General features: G+C 39.2%; 1 protein-coding gene across 1 annotated transcript in view; it reads right to left on the bottom strand.

Moving 5' to 3' along the window:
• Window positions 1-273: 273 nt before the first annotated feature.
• GALNT8 (polypeptide N-acetylgalactosaminyltransferase 8) overlaps window positions 274-18,570 on the bottom strand; it is a 30,946-nt gene continuing 12,649 nt past the window's right edge. The window contains 8 exon segments of the mRNA XM_016150116.2: window positions 274-417; window positions 6,022-6,056; window positions 6,059-6,188; window positions 7,187-7,222; window positions 7,224-7,283; window positions 7,855-7,992; window positions 15,777-15,962; window positions 16,049-16,068. Coding sequence (XP_016005602.2) covers window positions 274-417; window positions 6,022-6,056; window positions 6,059-6,188; window positions 7,187-7,222; window positions 7,224-7,283; window positions 7,855-7,992; window positions 15,777-15,962; window positions 16,049-16,068 — 749 coding nt within the window.

Below are 18,570 nucleotides of genomic sequence, written 5' to 3'. Positions count from 1 at the left end.
ATCCCAGATGATGAAGGTTATTTCAAGGAATTTCTAGGAATAGCATTTGATATACATCGTGACCTTCCAAGGAAAGCTGGGGGCGAGGCATTGTAGTTTCCTCACCCCTCCCCAGCCAGGATACCCTGACACATGCAGAGACCACACACACACACACACACACACACACACACACACACACACACACTTTCTCTCACTTTCTCCCACTCTGAGTAGCATTCCAGTGGCAATAACCGGTGACCCAAATCCAGGCTCCCTGAGGATCACAGGATGTTAGTTGGACCCCCAGTTTTGGACAATATGCTCAATTGTCCATACTTGTGTCATACAGTTCTGAAGCACAGGCATAAAGAGACCAGAAGTGTCCTCCTTTATCTCCAGACATCGTTTGGTGTCTCTATTAATGACAGCTCTTCCCTGGATGGGAAGAGAGACAGAATCGAGGTATTGCAATGCCTTAGTAGTGTGTCGCCATCCCTGCTCCTATTCCCCTTGCTGTGCTCAGAGACATGCTTGAGGGATCCCTCAATCTTCTGCAAGTCATCCAGAGGACAAGTGAAGCAAAATTTAGAGTTAGGTCACCCAGTGCTTTCTCTAATAGCCCTGTGACAAACTAACCATAGATCTGGGAGTGAGACATGCAGTGCTGGGTTCCAATGTTATCATCTGCCTTTCCTGAGATTGCGGTATTGGGTCGGCATAACTGGCAAGACATGGCACAAACTGGTGAGCCATGGCCCCTCTGTTCGACCTTCCTTTTCATGTCTTCATCTCTGAGTCCATGAAACCCACGGGGATTCTCCCTTTCTCCTCAGTGAGGCTCTGTGATGGGACTGGAACAAAAGCTATGTTTAGGAATCTCAAACTATTTTCTCCACCACTCTGGGGGGCAGTCCTTACTCCTCCTATTGTGGGGGCTTCACCAGGGAACATTATGGGCTTTAGAGCTAAAGAGTTTGGGTTAAATCTCTACTCCGCCAAATACAAACAGCAGTCTTTGACAAATTAACTTAATCCACCTAAGTCTCTACTTCTTCGTCCATAAAGTGGGTTAGAATCAACATTAGGGTTAATATTTATTGAGCATCTGGTGTCTGACATTAAAGATGTGCAATAAATGTTAGTTCATCTCTGCTTCTCCCCATTCTAATGGGGGAAAAGAAAAGAGGAATCATCCTTTTCTTTGTTCCTGTGTGTCAATCCCCCTGAGCTTCAATGGCTCAACAGTTGACAAGCACATCATTGTCCTGGTCCTGTCCTCTTCTCCCAGCCTTCCCAACTCCCTACACCCCTTTACCCTTTTTTGCAGGAATAACTCCCATAATTTTAGTGTGAGGGTGAATTTGTTTCCCTCTCCTATTATCCTCAGAGTTAACAGCCTCCATTTGTCTAGTGAGAAACCCTGACCTCGCTTTCCACCTTGGGTTACCTACCCCCAAGTATTTTAACACCAAGCAGGCTGCTGGCTCTATGTCCAAATCCCTCTCCCTCTTTAAACACTGCCTCCCTACCTCTTATGTCTTCTAACCACGAACTGCCCCCACAATCCTGCTCCCACAAATTCTCCTGCTCTGGCCACACCAGACTCCCTCTGCCCACCTCCGCCAACTCCCCTGGATGCATTCACCCAGGGTCATCATTCAGGGTGGCTCTTCCAGTTCTTGAACTCCTTATGTCACTCCCACATCTTCTTTTTCTTGGCCCCAGCTTCCAGACCACACAGAGCTCCTGGAGAGGGGCCACCACCTGAGTGGGCCTGGCCCACAAATGTGCCTACAGCGGTCTGGCCTCAGCACTTGGCTTACTCCTTAGGGTTATTCCTCCTCAGGATTATTCCTCCTCAGCATACTCTATCCCTTGATGTTCACTTTCACTAAATGACTTCAGTTTTCACTTTGTCAAGAATATCACACTTCCAATCAATCTAGCCCCTTACCTGGATGTCATGAGCAATCCTTGGGATGCTGCTCATAGATTCTCTCAAAGGAGTTGCCCTGCTTACTGCCAGCAGCCCCATGTGTTCTGAGCCCAGCCATCTTTGGTATATATAAAGAGAAACACTCCTGCTGTCTAACATCTTTCTTTTATCTCTCCCTCTTGGTAGCTTCCTTTTCTACTGACTTTAAATATATCCAAATGTTTCAATATTAGAAGCAGAAAAAAAAAGACTCTTAACTCTATTTTCCTTTTGCCAACATTTTGTGTGTTTCTCCCTTTCAGAGTCAAACTTCTTAAGCAGCGAGGCAATAACAAACAGTAGGTAAGATTCTGTGTTTGAATCCTGGACATTTACTATGCTGTGTGAACTTGGGAATATTATTTGACTTCTCTGTGCTTTAGTTACTTCATAGATGAAGTAAAGCTAATGATAATACTTCTCTTATAAAATTTATGTGAAAACTAAATTACATCAATTTTAACCCAGTGCCTGGTACATAATACATACTCAATTAAACTTGGCTATCATAATTAATTGTGAACTTTAAGATAGGGTTAGTGGGGTTTTTTTCTATTTTCTCATCACTTCCAAGTGACATGTGCTTTTCCAGCATTCCTTACATCCTCTTCAGCCTCTTTTACATTGTGTTCATCTGGATTTTATAAATTTTTGCTTTGGTTTTTATTCTCAGGGTGTTGCCTGTCAGTTTTTAAAGGATTTTTCTTTTTGTTTCCTTTTCACTTTTTAAAAAAGAAATATGTGCTTATTTTTTAACTTTGAAAATCTATTTTTAAATTAGAAGCACTCATAATGGGATAACATTGTCTATATCGTTTTTATATCCTGCTCTTTAAATTTAACATTACATCATGTATGTTTTCTGATTTCATTAATTTTTTGAAAACACTTTTGAGAACAATTTTAATGGCTACATAATAGTTCAAGGGATGAACAGAAATCTTACCTATGGTTGGACATTTAAGTTTTCCTAATATTTTGTTATAATAAATGTTAAGGTATTTTCTATATGAATATTGACCTACATTTTATATTATTCAATGTCAGGGTTCTTTCTATAGGGAAATAAATTGTTTCTTAGAACTAGGCCCCAACTACTCGGGAGAGTACTGCCTTAGAGGTCTCTTCCTCTTCCTGAGTTCTGACTACAAGTAGTGTCTTCCCTTCTCACCAACTCGCATGGAGATTCTCTGTGTCCTGAGCTGTCATTCCACCTTGAAGACTTCTGAATGATGATGACCTTCACTCAAATTCTCCCTAATTTCAGCTCTGTCTCTCCTCTCAACTCTGCTCCTCATCTCAAAGTCCAGATATCTCAACCACACCTCATCTCTTCAAACTGGGTCTCTTCTCAGTCACTGGCACTATCTATCTTGTGATCTTTGAAGGTCATAACCACCTCTGGTTGACTCAAAATGTTAATCATGAAATCGGAAGAAAACAAAGGGATTATCTAGTCTTACCTCCTTCTCAACTCTAGAAGATATCTTTGGTAACTTTTTAGTAGAATAAATGTAAGTCGTGTCTACAAAGTAAACAGAGCACAAAAGTATCCCAACATTCAATCAAATATCACGTTCATATCTGAAAGAATTGTATTCCTAAGGAGATAGATAAGATAGATATGAGAGGGTTAGATAGAATAAACTGACTTAAAACTGACTTAAAATCAAGAAACACCATGAGAGACATGATTGCCTCCTCACTTAACTTTTGGAGTTCTCAACATAGTAACCATAAAAAAAGATCCAGCCTGGTCATCAGAGTCGTAGGCAGAATCTCCCTGGATGTCCTGAAGCACCAGGTCTCACCTAGCCACAATATGTATTCTATCAGCAACTTCAGCCACCTGAGAGAATGGTCTTCCAAAATTATCTTGAAAGACAACTTCAAAATGTTTGGGGTATCATAATTGTTCCATTAGCATATGTAATATCTTTAATTTCCAGATTTAAAATAAAGTATAGCTATTAAGAGAATCAAACACGTAGTATTTGTTGAAGATTCTATGTACATTACTATTTTTAAGTACTTGCTATGTTTAATAAAAATTGTCTTACAGATTAATCTCATGATGCCAATTTAAAAATATGTAATCGAATAAATAAATTTGTGATTTCATGTGAAATTTTACTGGATTGCAAACACTTCCGAACATTTAAGAAAACTTAATAATTATTTAATTTTAAGTCAGATAATTAAAATTCTTAAGTCGGATAAATAAAATGTAATATATTAAATTTATAAATACTGTTAAAACTTGCTAGGTTATAGATAAAGTAAAATTAAAGATAAAGTAAAATTTGTAAGCTGAACAGAAAAAGCTTAAAGAAAAACTAGAGTTCTTTAGTCTATAACTTTAATAAGTCAAATATTAATTTTTAAACCAAAGTAAACTGTAATTGTATTTTCTGCACACAAAAGATACCATTAAGAATGCCAAACACTCAAATTAACTACACTATGCTTGCTAGATGCTCAAACATTACTTGCTTGTTTTGGCTACCACTGGCAGAGAGCTCATCACTGTGCTGGGCAGCCCATTCTTTTCTAAGACAGCTTACCATCCGACTGTTAGAAAGTCCTCCCCCTGTCCCTTAATATAAGTCAAACTTCTTGATCTCCAATCACTGGTCTTAGTTCTGCCCTCCTGTAGACATTGAACAAGTTCACTTCCTCTTTCTCATGAACACAGCATCATTTTTTCTCTAGATTCACTTCTCCAAGGCAGTAGTTCCAGGCCTGCCAATCCTTTATTTGCTCCGCAACCATATCTGGAGTGCCTGCAATGTTCCAGACACTGTGCTAGATGCTAGAGAGAAAACAACAAACAAAACCCAGGCCCTGTTCTCCAGCCCAAGTTTAGTGATGAAAAAAAACAAGCAAGCTGGCAATTAGAAGAGATCATGAGACAAGGCCTATAAGACGAGTACTGAGAACACACAGAAGAATCCCCCATCCTGGTTCTGTGGAATCACAGGTGGCTTCTTAAGACAATGTGTAAGGCCAGGGGAACACTTTGCAGTTGGTCTGATAAAGCGGTGGGAGGAGAAAGAACAACATCTATAAAAGTGCTTGAGATAAGAGGGAGCATAGCCTTCCATAGAATGACATGTAGCCCTATTTAGTAAAAGCTTAGAGCAGGCTAACAGGACTTACTCTCCTCTCCTTCTCACTGATATTCTCTAGTTAAGAGAGACCTAATCTAGGAGCCAAAAGATCTCTGAAACTAAGTAAAATTCTGCATGTAGGTGCTTACATATGTTTTCTTGGAAAGAGTACATAGTGTGCAGTAGATTCTCAAAGGGGTTATTAGCTTTAAGTTAGGAATTACTGAGTTAAATTGTCCATGTCCTTTAATATGTGCCTTCTGGACCCCATACAGTACTAACACGTTCAGAGGTATGTTCACAGACAAAGCATTACCTCCCTCTATCAGGACATCACATTCTTGCCAATGTGGCTTAATGCAGCCTTATCACACATCAAATTCACATATAGACTGTGGTCAATCAAGTCATTCCACCCTGTTCTTGGTCAATTGATGTTGAAGTTAAAGTCAGGGCTTTTACATTAGTTTCTGTCAAATTTCAGCCCAGTGCTCCAGACTCTGATTATCATTCACAATAAAAGTGAATACAATGGCTAATATCTATTGAATACTTTCTATGAACCAGACACTATGCTAAATCTTTTACACACATTATCTCATTTAATCCTCCCAGCAGGCTCATAAAGTAGACATTATCATCTCCATTTTATAGATGAGAAAACAGTTTCAGAGAGGGTAACACAATTGCTAAAGGTAACTGAATTAGGCGTTGAACTCCATATTAAAGGACATGGACGATTTAACTCACTTGTTAAGCTATAAGAGATTCCAACATCTCCTCCCCTTAGCAACCCACCTTAGTCAACAGACTCAGCGTTTCACTCCCAGTTCCCTTTTTCCAGTGTTTTCCCTATGCGCTGCCACAAAATGAATCTTCCTAAAACACTACCAAACCAAATCTGAACCTTTCAGATTATATGTAAATATATCCTTTAAAAAACATGTGACTCACTGGTTTAAAATCCCAATATATGTGCAGTCTATTTTGGCTGCCTTGGAACATGGCTCTAAAGTGGACTTCATCCCAGTGCCAGGGTCTGTCAGGCAGTGATCATCAGCATCTGCCTCTGCAGTCAGTGATCCCACGTAGAATTCCCCAGTTAGGTGGTAGTAGACATTCTAAAAGAGAACAAAAGATCTGCCATGGACACTGTCAATGGAAAGGCTGTTAATCATGCAGAGGGAGGGCATAAAGACTACTCTTGGGTTACCACTGGAGCACTGAATTTTCCTGGGTAACAAGAAGTACCCTCTGCTTCTTTCTTTCTACCCCCCCGCCCCAGTAAATTCTAAAAGGAAGACCAGGGATGAGGAGAGAGCACTAGCCTGCTTCCTTCCATACAAGGATAAGGAAGCTTATCTTTAAACACACACACACACACACACACACACACACACACACACACACGCACACATGCACACACGCACACACAACTGAATTTCATAAGGTGGCATTATAAGCCTCACCCAGGAGCTTGTTTTCAGGAAACCTTTCAAATTTTCAATCTGACACTGCCTTGCTCAGTGAACTTGGACAAGTTGTTTTTGTGTCGTGATTTTTTTTTCATCTGTCAAGTGGAAATGTTATCTATCTTGCACCCCTCAAAATGTTGCTGTGAGAGCAACATGCAAGGTAACATGATAGATTTGAGTAGTCTCAGTGGAGAAAGTCTCCTGACTGCACCTTCCACTTGGTGCCAGATCTCTTCTATTTCCTGGAGGGACTTCCATTCAGCCTCTTTCTTCTCTAGCCTTCTGTTTCCTTCTCTACAGAAGAAGTCACGGGTAGCATCAGCTGTCCACCTTCCAGGGCATACAAAGAGCACCGGGAGGATGGAGGAAAACAGTGTGAGGGGAGAGAAAAGGGGATTGAAGGTTATTGTCAGTGAAAATATTACTATGGAGAATGAAATAGAACTGTCTTGCCATGACTTTGTGAATGAACTTGGAAGTGCTTAGTTACAAGTACAGGTTTGGGTTTCACCATTACTCATTTTCCAAGATGCTCAGCTCCAGCTTCCCCATCATCTAATACTGAGTCAAAATCTGGCAAAGACTGCTAAGGCTGAGTCTCGACAGACTTACCCTGTTGGGGCAAAGAAGGTTATGGAAGATACCTGTGTACTGTATTCATGACAGTAATACATGATGGGGGGTGTTGCCTGGAATAGGTCCCTGATCCAGGTAGACATTTCCATCCAATGGGTTTTTCATCTGAAGGTGCAAAACACATGACAACACTGTTGAAAAGAGGCAGAGAAAGAGAGCCTTCGAGATTCCCCAAGTCCTGCATTTTCCCAGCCACTCTAAGGGTACCCGAAATCACCAGCCAACAGGGAGTAGGGATTTGGGATCCTGGCAGCCATTTCCTAAGCACTAGACAAATGCCGAAGTGAGGCAGTCCTGTGATGTCCACTTCCTGAGAACACCCACCCCCCTTGGACCATCAAAGCATATATAGAGAAGGGGAATCTCTGCCTGTGTTCAGGTGGGCAAGGCCAAACACTCTGACTGGCAGAGAAACTTGGAGGATCAAAGCTAGGGCTGCTATTTGCAAAGTAAGGAAGCAGAAGCAGAGAGAACAAAAAGAGATGGGAACTAGGGAGCAAGAAATGAAAGGAAGCAGAGGGTCTAAGGGTAAAAAGCCAAGGAAAGAGTTGGGGGTAAGAAGGAAATTGAGCAAGATGTGTTTAGGAAACCCTTTTCTGGCAGTCAGGAAATTCAAGTTTTCTTGTCTTCTACAGTCAAACATTTAAAATCTGAAATTCAATTTCATAATACATACTCTTCCGTAGCCCACAATGTTGCAGATTGGCTTCAGGGCTGGATAAACATTTTGCAGATACCAGTCAAAAGTTTTACGTTTCAGTTTCTCCCGGAGTGCCATCCTGGAAGAAATGTCTCCATAATCGATTCCAGAGTTCTGTAAATAAAATAGAGTGTTCCTGTATAACATGCTCGACTCCATCAAAGGGTATAGGGATACCTGGGGGAACTGGATATTTTTCTAATGGCCTGCAAGGTAACCTTGATAATTTATAGTGTTCCAGGGAAGATGGTAAAGATTGAACCCCAGGAATCTCTGTTGGTTTTAAAGGCACTTGCAAGGCCTGTGTAGTGCGATTACCCAAGTTTGTTACTCATCCTTAGCAAGCTGATGAAGACTGCTTCTGTCTGAGATAGTTACATCAACGAGGCACAAAATACTTCTTACGATGGCCAGAAAAGGTTTTCAAAAGGAATATCCTGGCAGAAAAATTTGGAGGTTAAAAGACATTTTCTAAAAGTGATATCTGTGGAGAATCAAAATGAAAGAATGCTTGAGCCCAGAGCCAGAGCTCAGGAAAAGAAGACAAATCATGCCAACCTTAGATGTCAAGGGCAAATGATGTGCATATAGCTAGGAAGGTCATCTTCATTCATGTGCATCCAACAGGATTACAGTTCCTACTCCCACCATCCCACATCCTGCCTGCCATGTTATGTACTCTTAACACAGTGAATTCCTTATATCCAAACATGTCCCACAAGTATTCCACCATTGCAGATGATGGATGAAGAACATGGAATCTAGAAGACTCCTTGGTTTGAATCTTGTCTGCTGCTTACTACCTTAGCACTTTAAACATGTTTCTTTCAACTCTCTGTGCTTCACTTTCTTCATCTGTAAACTTAGAATAACAAAAATAAAACCTAACCAAGGTAAATGCTGTATTCATCTCATTCCACAACTATATCAAAATTACAACTAAATTATAGAACGATCATCTGAAGATTAGCTGAACAGAACTCCTATAATAAAGGATATAAAGAAGAAGTCATGTCAAGACTGGTAAGAGGGGTGGAGACAAGAAATGAGCTGATCCCACATTCAAAAGTGGTGATTAAAAATTGGGAGAGATATCTCAGCTGTGGAGGAACCTCTGAGGAATGAGGGATCCCAGGCCCATACCAGACTACCTAACCTGGAGCACCAATGCCAGAAAGAGAAATCCCCACGATATCTGGCTGTGAAAATCAGTGGGAATTCCATCCAGGTGAGACAGAGAAATACTGTAGACCAAAGTGTTCTCTTAAAGGTCTCAAGAACAGATTCACTCACTCACGAACACTTGCCTTGGGTGTAAGCAAATGAAGAGCAACTTGAAAAGCACCAGAGACATACAGGGAGGAACTGAATTAACTGGCTCCAGGGCAACAGTTGGAAGGGCAGCTCTCTCTCAGACAGAAGTTCTGCAAAGTACCATTGTTCCTTTGTTTTGAGCCCTCGCAACACACAGCTGGCAAGTCCAGGTGGGCATCATATCTGTGTCTCCATGTATGTGGCGAATGCTGCTCGTACAACCTTGGTGATTCCCTGAGACCCTGTCCCACCCAACTTGCTCACAAGAACAAATCTCTTTCAGTGGCTATCCCTCACAAGTAGCTGATTTCGGCCCATGCTTTGAACTTTTCTAAAATCCCTCAAAGATCCACAAACCCCAAATAGGCAGTGGCTGGCTTCAGCATGCCCTGCACCTCTTCCTAAGTGGCCCTGAGCCAGGCACTAGTGGTAGTCAGCCTCAGTTCTCAAAATAGTACCCCCAGGCACCTCCAAACCCAGTAAGGCAGCTACAAACTAGAGATCACTCTGTTACTTTTATCAGGTGGCCAAGGGTGAGGCAAAGCCAAAGGAAGACCTTGGCCTGCACTAAAGGCCCTCTCAAGAGGCCCCGGAACCAATAAACCCAGCAGCAAGCTTCAGACCACACCAGAGCACTACCCAATCAGTCCCACAAACAACACGCCAAAAGGGTAGACTTAGCAAGCACCAGAGCCCCACTGAAGTAAATCCCACTGTGGGGTCAGTGTCTATAAAACAACCCATCCACTGTAGTAACAGCCAGCCCTCAGCCAATGAGCCCGAGGGTCAATCCCACCCACTGACATGCTAACAGCTATCAAGACTCAACTACAACAGGAGAGCACACATAACACAAAGGGACACACCTGCAGCACCTGCCTCAGGTGATCAGGGATACTGGGCTCCATAGGATGCCTACTACATAAGGTCACCCTGCCAAGACTGGGAGACATAGAAGACCTACATAATACATAGAAACACAAGGAGGAAGCCAAAATGAAGAGACAAAGAAACCTGTCTCAAGTGAAAGAATAGGACAAAATTCCAGAAAAAGAACTAAACAAAGTGGAAGTAAGCAATCCAACAGTTACTGAGTTCAAAACACTGGTTATAGAGATGCTCAATGAACTGAGGGGAGAATGGATGAATTTATTGAGAACTCTCACAAAGAGATAGAAAGCATTTAAAAAACAGTCTGAAATGAAGAATACATTAACTAAAATGAAGAATATGGAATCAAGAGCAGATTAGATGAAGTGGAGAACTGAATAAGCAATTTGGAAGACAAGGTAGTAAAAAATGTCCAATTGGAACAGCAAAAAAGAAAAAGGAATCCTTCTCAAAATGCGACAGTTTAAGGGACCGCTGATACAGCATCAACTGTAACAACATTTGAATCATAAGGGTACCAGAAAAAGAGAGAGGGAAGGGGTTAAAAACTTATTTGAAGAAATCATGACTGAAAACTTTCCTAACTCGGCAAAGGAAATAAACATACAGGACCAAAAAGTGAAGAGAGTCCCAAACGAGATGAACTCAAACAGGCCCACATCAACACATATCTTAATTAAAATGCCAGAGATTAAAAACAAAGAAAAAATCTTAAAAGCAGCGAGAAAAGCAGTTAATCACCTATAAGAAAGCTCCCATGAGACTGTCAGCTGATTTCACAAAAGGAACTTTGCAGACCAGTTAGGATTGTCACAAAATATTCAAAGTGATGAAAAACTAGGACCTCCATCCAAAACTACTCTACCCAACAAGGCTATCACTTAAAATTAAAGGAGAGATAAAGAGCTTCCCAGACAAGAAAAAGCTAAAGAAGTTCATCACCACCAAACTAATATGAAAAGAAATGTTGAAGGTACTTCTGGAAGAAAGGAGGAGAGGAGGAGGAGGAGGAGGAGGAGGAGGAGGAGGAGGAGGAGGAGGAGGAGGAGGAGGAGGAGAAGGAGGAGAGGAAGAGGAGGGAGGAGGAGGAGGAGGCGAAGAAGAAGAAGAAGAAGAAGAAAAGAAGATAGAAGAAGACACAGAACGAAGAAGAAGAACGAAGCAAGAAGAGAAGACAGTAGAACTAAGAAAGCAAAGAACGAAGAAGAAGAAGAAAAGTATCAATAATAAAATAGCAATAACTACATACCTGTCAATAATTTCTTTAAATGTAAACGGATTAAATGCTCCAATCAAAAGACATAGGGTGGCTGAATAGATAAGAAAACAAGACCCATATATATGTTGCCTACGAGAGACCCACTTGAGCTCTAAAGACACACACAGACTGAAAGTAAAGGGATGGGAAAAGATATTTCATGCACATGGAAACAATAAAAAAGCTGGGGTAGCAATACTTATATAAGAAAAACATAGACTTTAAAACAAAGGCTATATAACAAGAGACAAGGAAGAACATTTCATAATGATATAGGGATCAATCCAACATAAGAATATAGCCCTTGTAAACACTGACAGACCCAACGTAGGAGCACCTAAATATATAAAGAAAATATTGAAGGACATAAAGGGAGAGATTGACAGTAATACAGTCATAAGGACCGGGGACTTTAATATTTTACTGATATTAACGAATAGATCATCCAGATATAAAATCAACAGGGAAACAGTGAATTTAAATGATACATTCAACCAGATGGATTTAATTGATATTTTTAGAAAATTTCACTCAAAAGCAGCAGAACATACTTTTTTTTTCAAGTGCACATGAAACACTTTCCAGGATAGACCACATGTTAGGCCACAAAACAAGTTCCAATAAATTTAAGAAGATTGAAATTATACCAAGCAGATTCTCTGATCACAATGCTATAAAACTAAAAATTGATTACAAGAAGAAAACTGAAAACACACTAACATGTGGAGACTAAATTACACGCTACCAAATGAAAAAATAATTAATTCAAGACAATGACTTAAACAGTAGAATTTCTCTTAGTAAATGTGGTAATGAGTCTTACTTTTCAACCTTCAAAATATAGAACCAAAATAACCTCAACACATTGTTGGCTTTAAAATTTGAATCTAATTGCTGTAAAATCCCAGTACTAATCAATACAGAGTATTCAGTTCTTTCACAACAAGAATCTCACTTAGATAAATAGACTCCACTGTGAACTAAAATAATACCAATTGCAAAAAAATTATTACTACTTTGCAGAGAAGTCAACTCAAGTTCATAAATTAAGTAACCTGTGTAAAGCCTATAATTCATAAGTAATAAAGTTGGGATTAAATTTAAGTCAATTCGCTTAAAAATGAGATAGATTGGGTCGTATTTGGGAGAGGGGAAGCGACAACTGACACCACAGAAACTCAAAGGATTATGAGAAAATACTGTGAACAAATATATGCCAACGAATAGGACAATGTGGAAGAAATGGATGAATTCCTAAAAATGTATAATCTTCCAAGACAGAGTCAAGGAGAAACAGAAAATCTAAACAGACCAATAACTACTAATAAAATTGAATCAGTAATCAAAAGGCTCTCAAGAAACACAAGTCCTGGAGTGGAGGGCTTCACTGGTGAATTTTACCAAACATTCAAAGAAAAACTAACACACATCTTTCTTAAACTATTCCAAAAACCTCAAGAAGCAGGAAGGCTCCTGAACAAATCTTAAAATGCCAGCATTATTCTCATTCTAAAACCAGACAAAGACACTACAAAAAAAGAAAATTATAGGCCAAAATATCTGGTGAATATAGATGTAAAAATCCTCAATAATATACTAGCAAACTGAATTCAGCAAGGCATTAAAAAAAAACATAAGCCATGATATAAAGTGAGATTTATTCCTGGGATGCAAGTTTGGTTCAATATCTGCATATCAGTTAACATGGTACACCACATAAACAAAATGAAGGATAAAAATCATACGGTCATATTAATAGAAGCAGAAAAAGCATTTGATAAATCCCAGCATTCAATTATCATAAAAACTCTCAACAAAGTGGGAATAGAAGAAACGTGCCTCAAAGTAATAAAGCTATATATGGCAGACCCACAGCTAACATACTTAACAGGGAAAACCTAAAAGCATTTTCCTTAAGATCAGAAACAAGACAAAGATGTCTACTTTCACCACTTTTATTAAGCATAGTATTGGAAGTCCTAGCCACAACAATCAGACAAGAAAAAGCAAAAAATGTCATCCAGATTTTAAAGGAAGAAGTAAAACTGTCATTATCTACAGATGACATGATACTATATAGAGAGAGGAACCCTAAAGATTTCACCAAAAATAACTACTAGAGCTGATAAGTGAATTCAGTAATGTAGCAGGATACAAAATTAATATTCAGATATCAGTTGCATTTTGATACACCAGTAATGAACTAGGAGAAAGAGAAATTAAGAAAATAATTCCTTTTACAATTGGACCAAAAGAAAAATAAAATACCTAGGAATAAATTTAACCAAGGAGGTAAAAGACCTGTTTTTTGGGAAATCATGGCAATGAAGAAAAAATTTGAAGAAGATGCAAATAAATGGAAGCATATACCATGCTAATTGTTAGCAGAAATTAATGTCATTAGAATGCCTTTACTACCCCAAACAACCTATAGATTCAATTCAATCCATATCGAAATACCAATGGCATTTTTCACAGAACTAGAACAAATAATCCTAATATTTACATGGAACCACAAAAGACCCCAAATAGCCAAAGCAATCTCGAAAAAGAAGAACAGAGAGCACAGAAATAAATCCACATCTATGCTCATTTAATCCATGACAAAGGAGGCAAGAATATACAATGGGATAAAGACAGTCTATTCAATAAATGGTGTTGGGAAAAGTGGACAGATAAATGCAAAAGAAAGAAAGAAAGAAAGAAAGAAAGAAAGAAAGAAAGAAAGAAAGAAAGAAAGAGAGAGAGAGAGAGAGACAGAAAGAAAGAAAGAAAGAAAGAAAGAAAGAAAGAAAGAAAGAAAGAAAGAAAGAAAGAAAGAAAACTAGACCATTTTCTTACACCATATACAAGAATAAACTCAAAATGGATTAAAGACTTAAATGTAACAATTGAAACCATAAAACTCCTAGAAGAGAACATAGGCAGTAAACTCTGACATTGTTCTTAGTAATAATTTTTCTGATGTATCTTCTTGGGCAAGGGAAACAAAAGAAAAAATAAACAAAAGAGACTACATCAAACTAGAAAGCCTTTGCACAGAGAACGAAACCATCAACAAAACAAGAAGACAATCTACTGAATGGGAGAAGATATTTACCAGTGATACATCTGATAAGGGTAACCCCTTATCCAAAATTTATAAAGAACTCGTACAACTCAACACCAAAAAAACAATCCAATTAAAAAATGAGCAGAAGACATGAAGAGGTATTTTTCCAAAGAGGACATACAGATGACCAGTTGACATATGAAAAGATGCTCATGGTCACTAATTATCAAAAAATGCAAATTAAAATCACAATGAGATATCATCTCATACTTGTTAGAATAGCTATCATCAATAAATCAACAAACAAGTGCTGGAGAGAATGTGGTGAAAAGCTAATCCTGATGCACTGTTGGTAAAATTGTAAATTGGTGTAGCCACTCTGGAAAACAGTATGGAGTTTCCTCAACAAGTTAAAAATATGACTCAGCAATCCCACTTCTGATATTTATCTGAAGAAATCCAAAACACTAATTTGAAAATACATATGTTCATTGCAGCATTATTTACAATAGTCAAAATATGGAAGCAGCCTAAGCGATAAAGAGATGTGGTACATATATATTACATGGTCATAAAAAAGGATGAAATCTTACCATTCATGACACCATGGATGGACCTAGATGATATCAGGCTAAGTGAAGTAAGTCAAAAGGACAAAGACAACTACCATACGAGCTCACTTATATGTGGAATCTAAAAACAAAATAAATGAACAAACAAAAAGAAACAAACTCATAGATACAGAGAACAAACTGATGATTGCCAAATGAGATGGGGTTGGAGGACTGGGTGAAAAAAAGGACGGGATTAAGAAATACAAACTGCCAATTATAAAAATAATCATAGTGATGTTAAGTAGAGCATAGGGAATACAATCGATAATATTGTAATAACTATGTATGGTGCCAGGTGGATACTAGATTTATCGGGAGGATCACTTTGCAAGTTATATAAATGTCTAACCACTATGCTATACACCTGAAACTAATATAATATTGAATGTCAACTGTAATCGAGAAAAAAATTTTTTAATTAAAAAAAGATAAAAAAATCAATTTGTATTTTATTTAAACCTCTGTTATTTTGGCCTCTGCCTCAGAAGCCAAAGATTCTAATTAATATTTTTATAAATAATTTCAAATTATTTTTTGATTAAATAAAAAATAAAACCTACCCCATAGGTATTGTTGTGATGATTAATGAGTGCGTGGAACATGGTATTGCTATACAAATGTTAAGTGTCATTATCATCACACTATTGGGACTTTACCTTTATTCTTTAGGGAGGGATGTCACTTTTGCTCTATCTCTTCCCATTTCCCACCACTCCCACCACCTCCTCCTCCTTTATCTGTCCCTCTTCTGTCCAATTCCATGACAAACCTGGAGAGGTATGTTCCAGGCCAAGTAGACCATGTCTTTATACTCATCTATCCAGATTTCGGCCACTCTCAGAGCATTGCACTTCAAGGCACAAGGCAGATCCAAGGCATAGGGCTTGTGGTGTCTCTCTAGGTGAGCAATCCGGGACCAGGGCAAGGCCTCTATTCTCCCTCCACACTGCCATACCTGCAAGAGAAGGAAAAAAAAATCATCTGAGCAGATTGGGCCCCATGGCTGATAAATGGCATAGCTTGTAGACCCAAAGAGACCACATTTAGGGACATTTTTTAATCTATGTAAATTTAGTCCTCACACTCCCATCTCTATGTTGCCTCTCAACCTACTTACCTAAAACAACCTTCCTTAGAAGTCTCCGAAACATCTTCTCTCCCATAATTCAGACAGCTCCAGAAATTTTACCTCCTTCAGGAAGTCTTTTTAAACAGACCAAAGGAAGGGATGCCTCTGTTCATTTACCCCTAAGGAAAGTGCTAAAGTCCTGAGCGGCGCTTCACCCTTAGCTCATCCCACTGGACTTAGCTTCCCATGACCCCTCTCAATCCTACATGCCAATTATAATGCAATGTGCTGGACAGACTCTCAGGTGGCCCCCATGATCCCTGCCTCCTGGTCTTCACGCCCTTCCCTACTCCCTTCTCCTTAAGTGTGAACTTGTAATCGATTATAGTATCCTTCTTGCTAGGAGACACACTTTCTTGCTGGCTTTGAAGAAGCAGGCCACTATGCTGTAAACCACCATATGGAGAGTACAAGAAAATAAGGATGGCTTCCAAATAACAGTCAGCAAAAACCTAAATGCCTCCTCAGTCTGGAACTGAATGCTGCCAACAACATGAGCTTTAGAAGCAGATCCTTTCCCAGTGAGTCCTAGATGAGAACCCAGCCCTGGCCAGCACTTTGACTGCAATTTTGCAGAGGGCTCGGCTAAGCCAGGCATGGACTCCTGACCAACATTAATTGAGAGATAATAAATGTATCTTACTTTAAGCCACTAAGTTTGTGATAATGTTGTTACATAGCAATAGATAACTAATACGGGTAATTCTTGACCAAGAGATACCATGACTTGTGATATCATTATAAATATTTTCCCTTGTCATCCTGATGGGTACAAACATATTTGTCAGATCACACATTCTAATATTCGGCTTAAAAATATGGTCTTCTTTCTTGTAGATAATAGAACTATCTAATGTTATGAGATTAATATAATGGCTCCAGAGTCTTCTCTTCATGGTTGCCCAAATGAGTTGCAGTTTCTGAAAGATAATTAGCCTATCTGGCAGAAGTTAGCAACCTACTGCACTCATGTCTGTGGGAGTCTCTGCTCCCACAGGCATGAGCAATTAAGTCCTGCTGGTTCAGTTAACCACCTGAGGGGCCAATCCCCTTAACTGATTTAATTTTTTTTCCTTCCTCCACTTCTGTACCCACAGACTCCTTTCTGTTGCCTCCCTTACAACCCAGAATAGAGGAGTGAAAGCAAAAAAAAGCAAAGCTTTGAAGTCAGGCTGACCTATATTCAAATCCATCACTGCACACCTAATAACTAGGGGGCAAAATGCCCCCACCCCTCATTCAATGATTCTCAGCTGGTTCATCACAAGAGCATACCCAACATCTGGGTTGTCAGGTGGACTAATTGACATAATAAGTACTCAGGGAACAGCAGCATCTATGATTACTAACTTAAAGCATATATTTCCATCCATTATTCTCCATTTCTTCTCATTAGTTCCCAGAACCAAGTGGAGGTTATAGCTTATTTGTTTTCAGATTTTATTTTCTGGAACCAAACATTTAAAAATCCAAAAACATTACTTCAATTTTTCTAGTTGAAGGACTTTTCCAAACTATAGGATTTTAAGAGAGAAAAATTAATGGTTGGCATAAGAAAACTTAAGTTCAAGTGAAAAATTAAAGTTAGAATTGTAATTTAGGAAGTAATGTTAACTATTACCCTTGACCAACACTTTCCAATCCAATTTTACTCTCTCAATTTATTCCACTTAACAAACAATGCGCTCGCTTGCGCTCTCTCTCTCTCTCTCTCTCTCTCATTCTCTCTCTCTCTCTCTCTCTCTCTCTCTCTCTCTCTCTCTCTCTCTCTCCATCCCTCCCTCCCTCTCTGACACACAGAGACATGAAGTTTCTGCTTAAAATAGCAATGGCTATTACTACCCCAATATTTTTCATGAATTTAACCTTTACCATGTAGGTATAATTATTATCTCCCCTTCTCCCCTTAGTAAATGACAGAGCTCGATTCTGAACCCAGGACATCCACGTGTTAAGCTCTGGCGCAGTGTCAGGAACGTAAGTGCCAAGTGCTTGACAAATGCTGATTTTCCTTTCTAAGCCATCAATCCCATCGTTTCATCTCCATTTATACACATCCATGCATGCCATTCACAATGGTGGCCTCTAGATGTCAGAATAAGACACTCCATGCAGCTCTGGTGTTTGCTAAGGTCTGTTACTGAGAAAAGATCTTAACAAGTGCTTAGAGGTTTTAAAAGGCAACCAAGAAAACTGGATAAGGGTAAACTGTTGTATCTAAGAAAGAATTACCCTTCCCTGATGTGTCCTACTTTTTGCAGCAAAATTTAAAAGATAAGAGGACTTCTTGTAGAAAATGAAATGGCAAAGTTTGGCATGGGGAACAGAGGAATGGAAATAGAGGGACACAGCCTAGATGCAGAAAGGGAGAGCAGAGAAAAGGACAAGGAACTCAGAAATGGTAAGAAAGGCTTTGGGTCCTATGCTGGGGAAT

The sequence above is a fragment of the Rousettus aegyptiacus genome, unplaced genomic scaffold, assembly GCF_014176215.1.
Source record: "Rousettus aegyptiacus isolate mRouAeg1 unplaced genomic scaffold, mRouAeg1.p scaffold_m13_p_2, whole genome shotgun sequence".
NCBI lineage: Eukaryota > Metazoa > Chordata > Mammalia > Chiroptera > Pteropodidae > Rousettus > Rousettus aegyptiacus.
The sequence above is the reverse complement of the archived record's forward strand: the minus strand, read 5'-3'. Positions and strand labels throughout refer to the sequence as shown.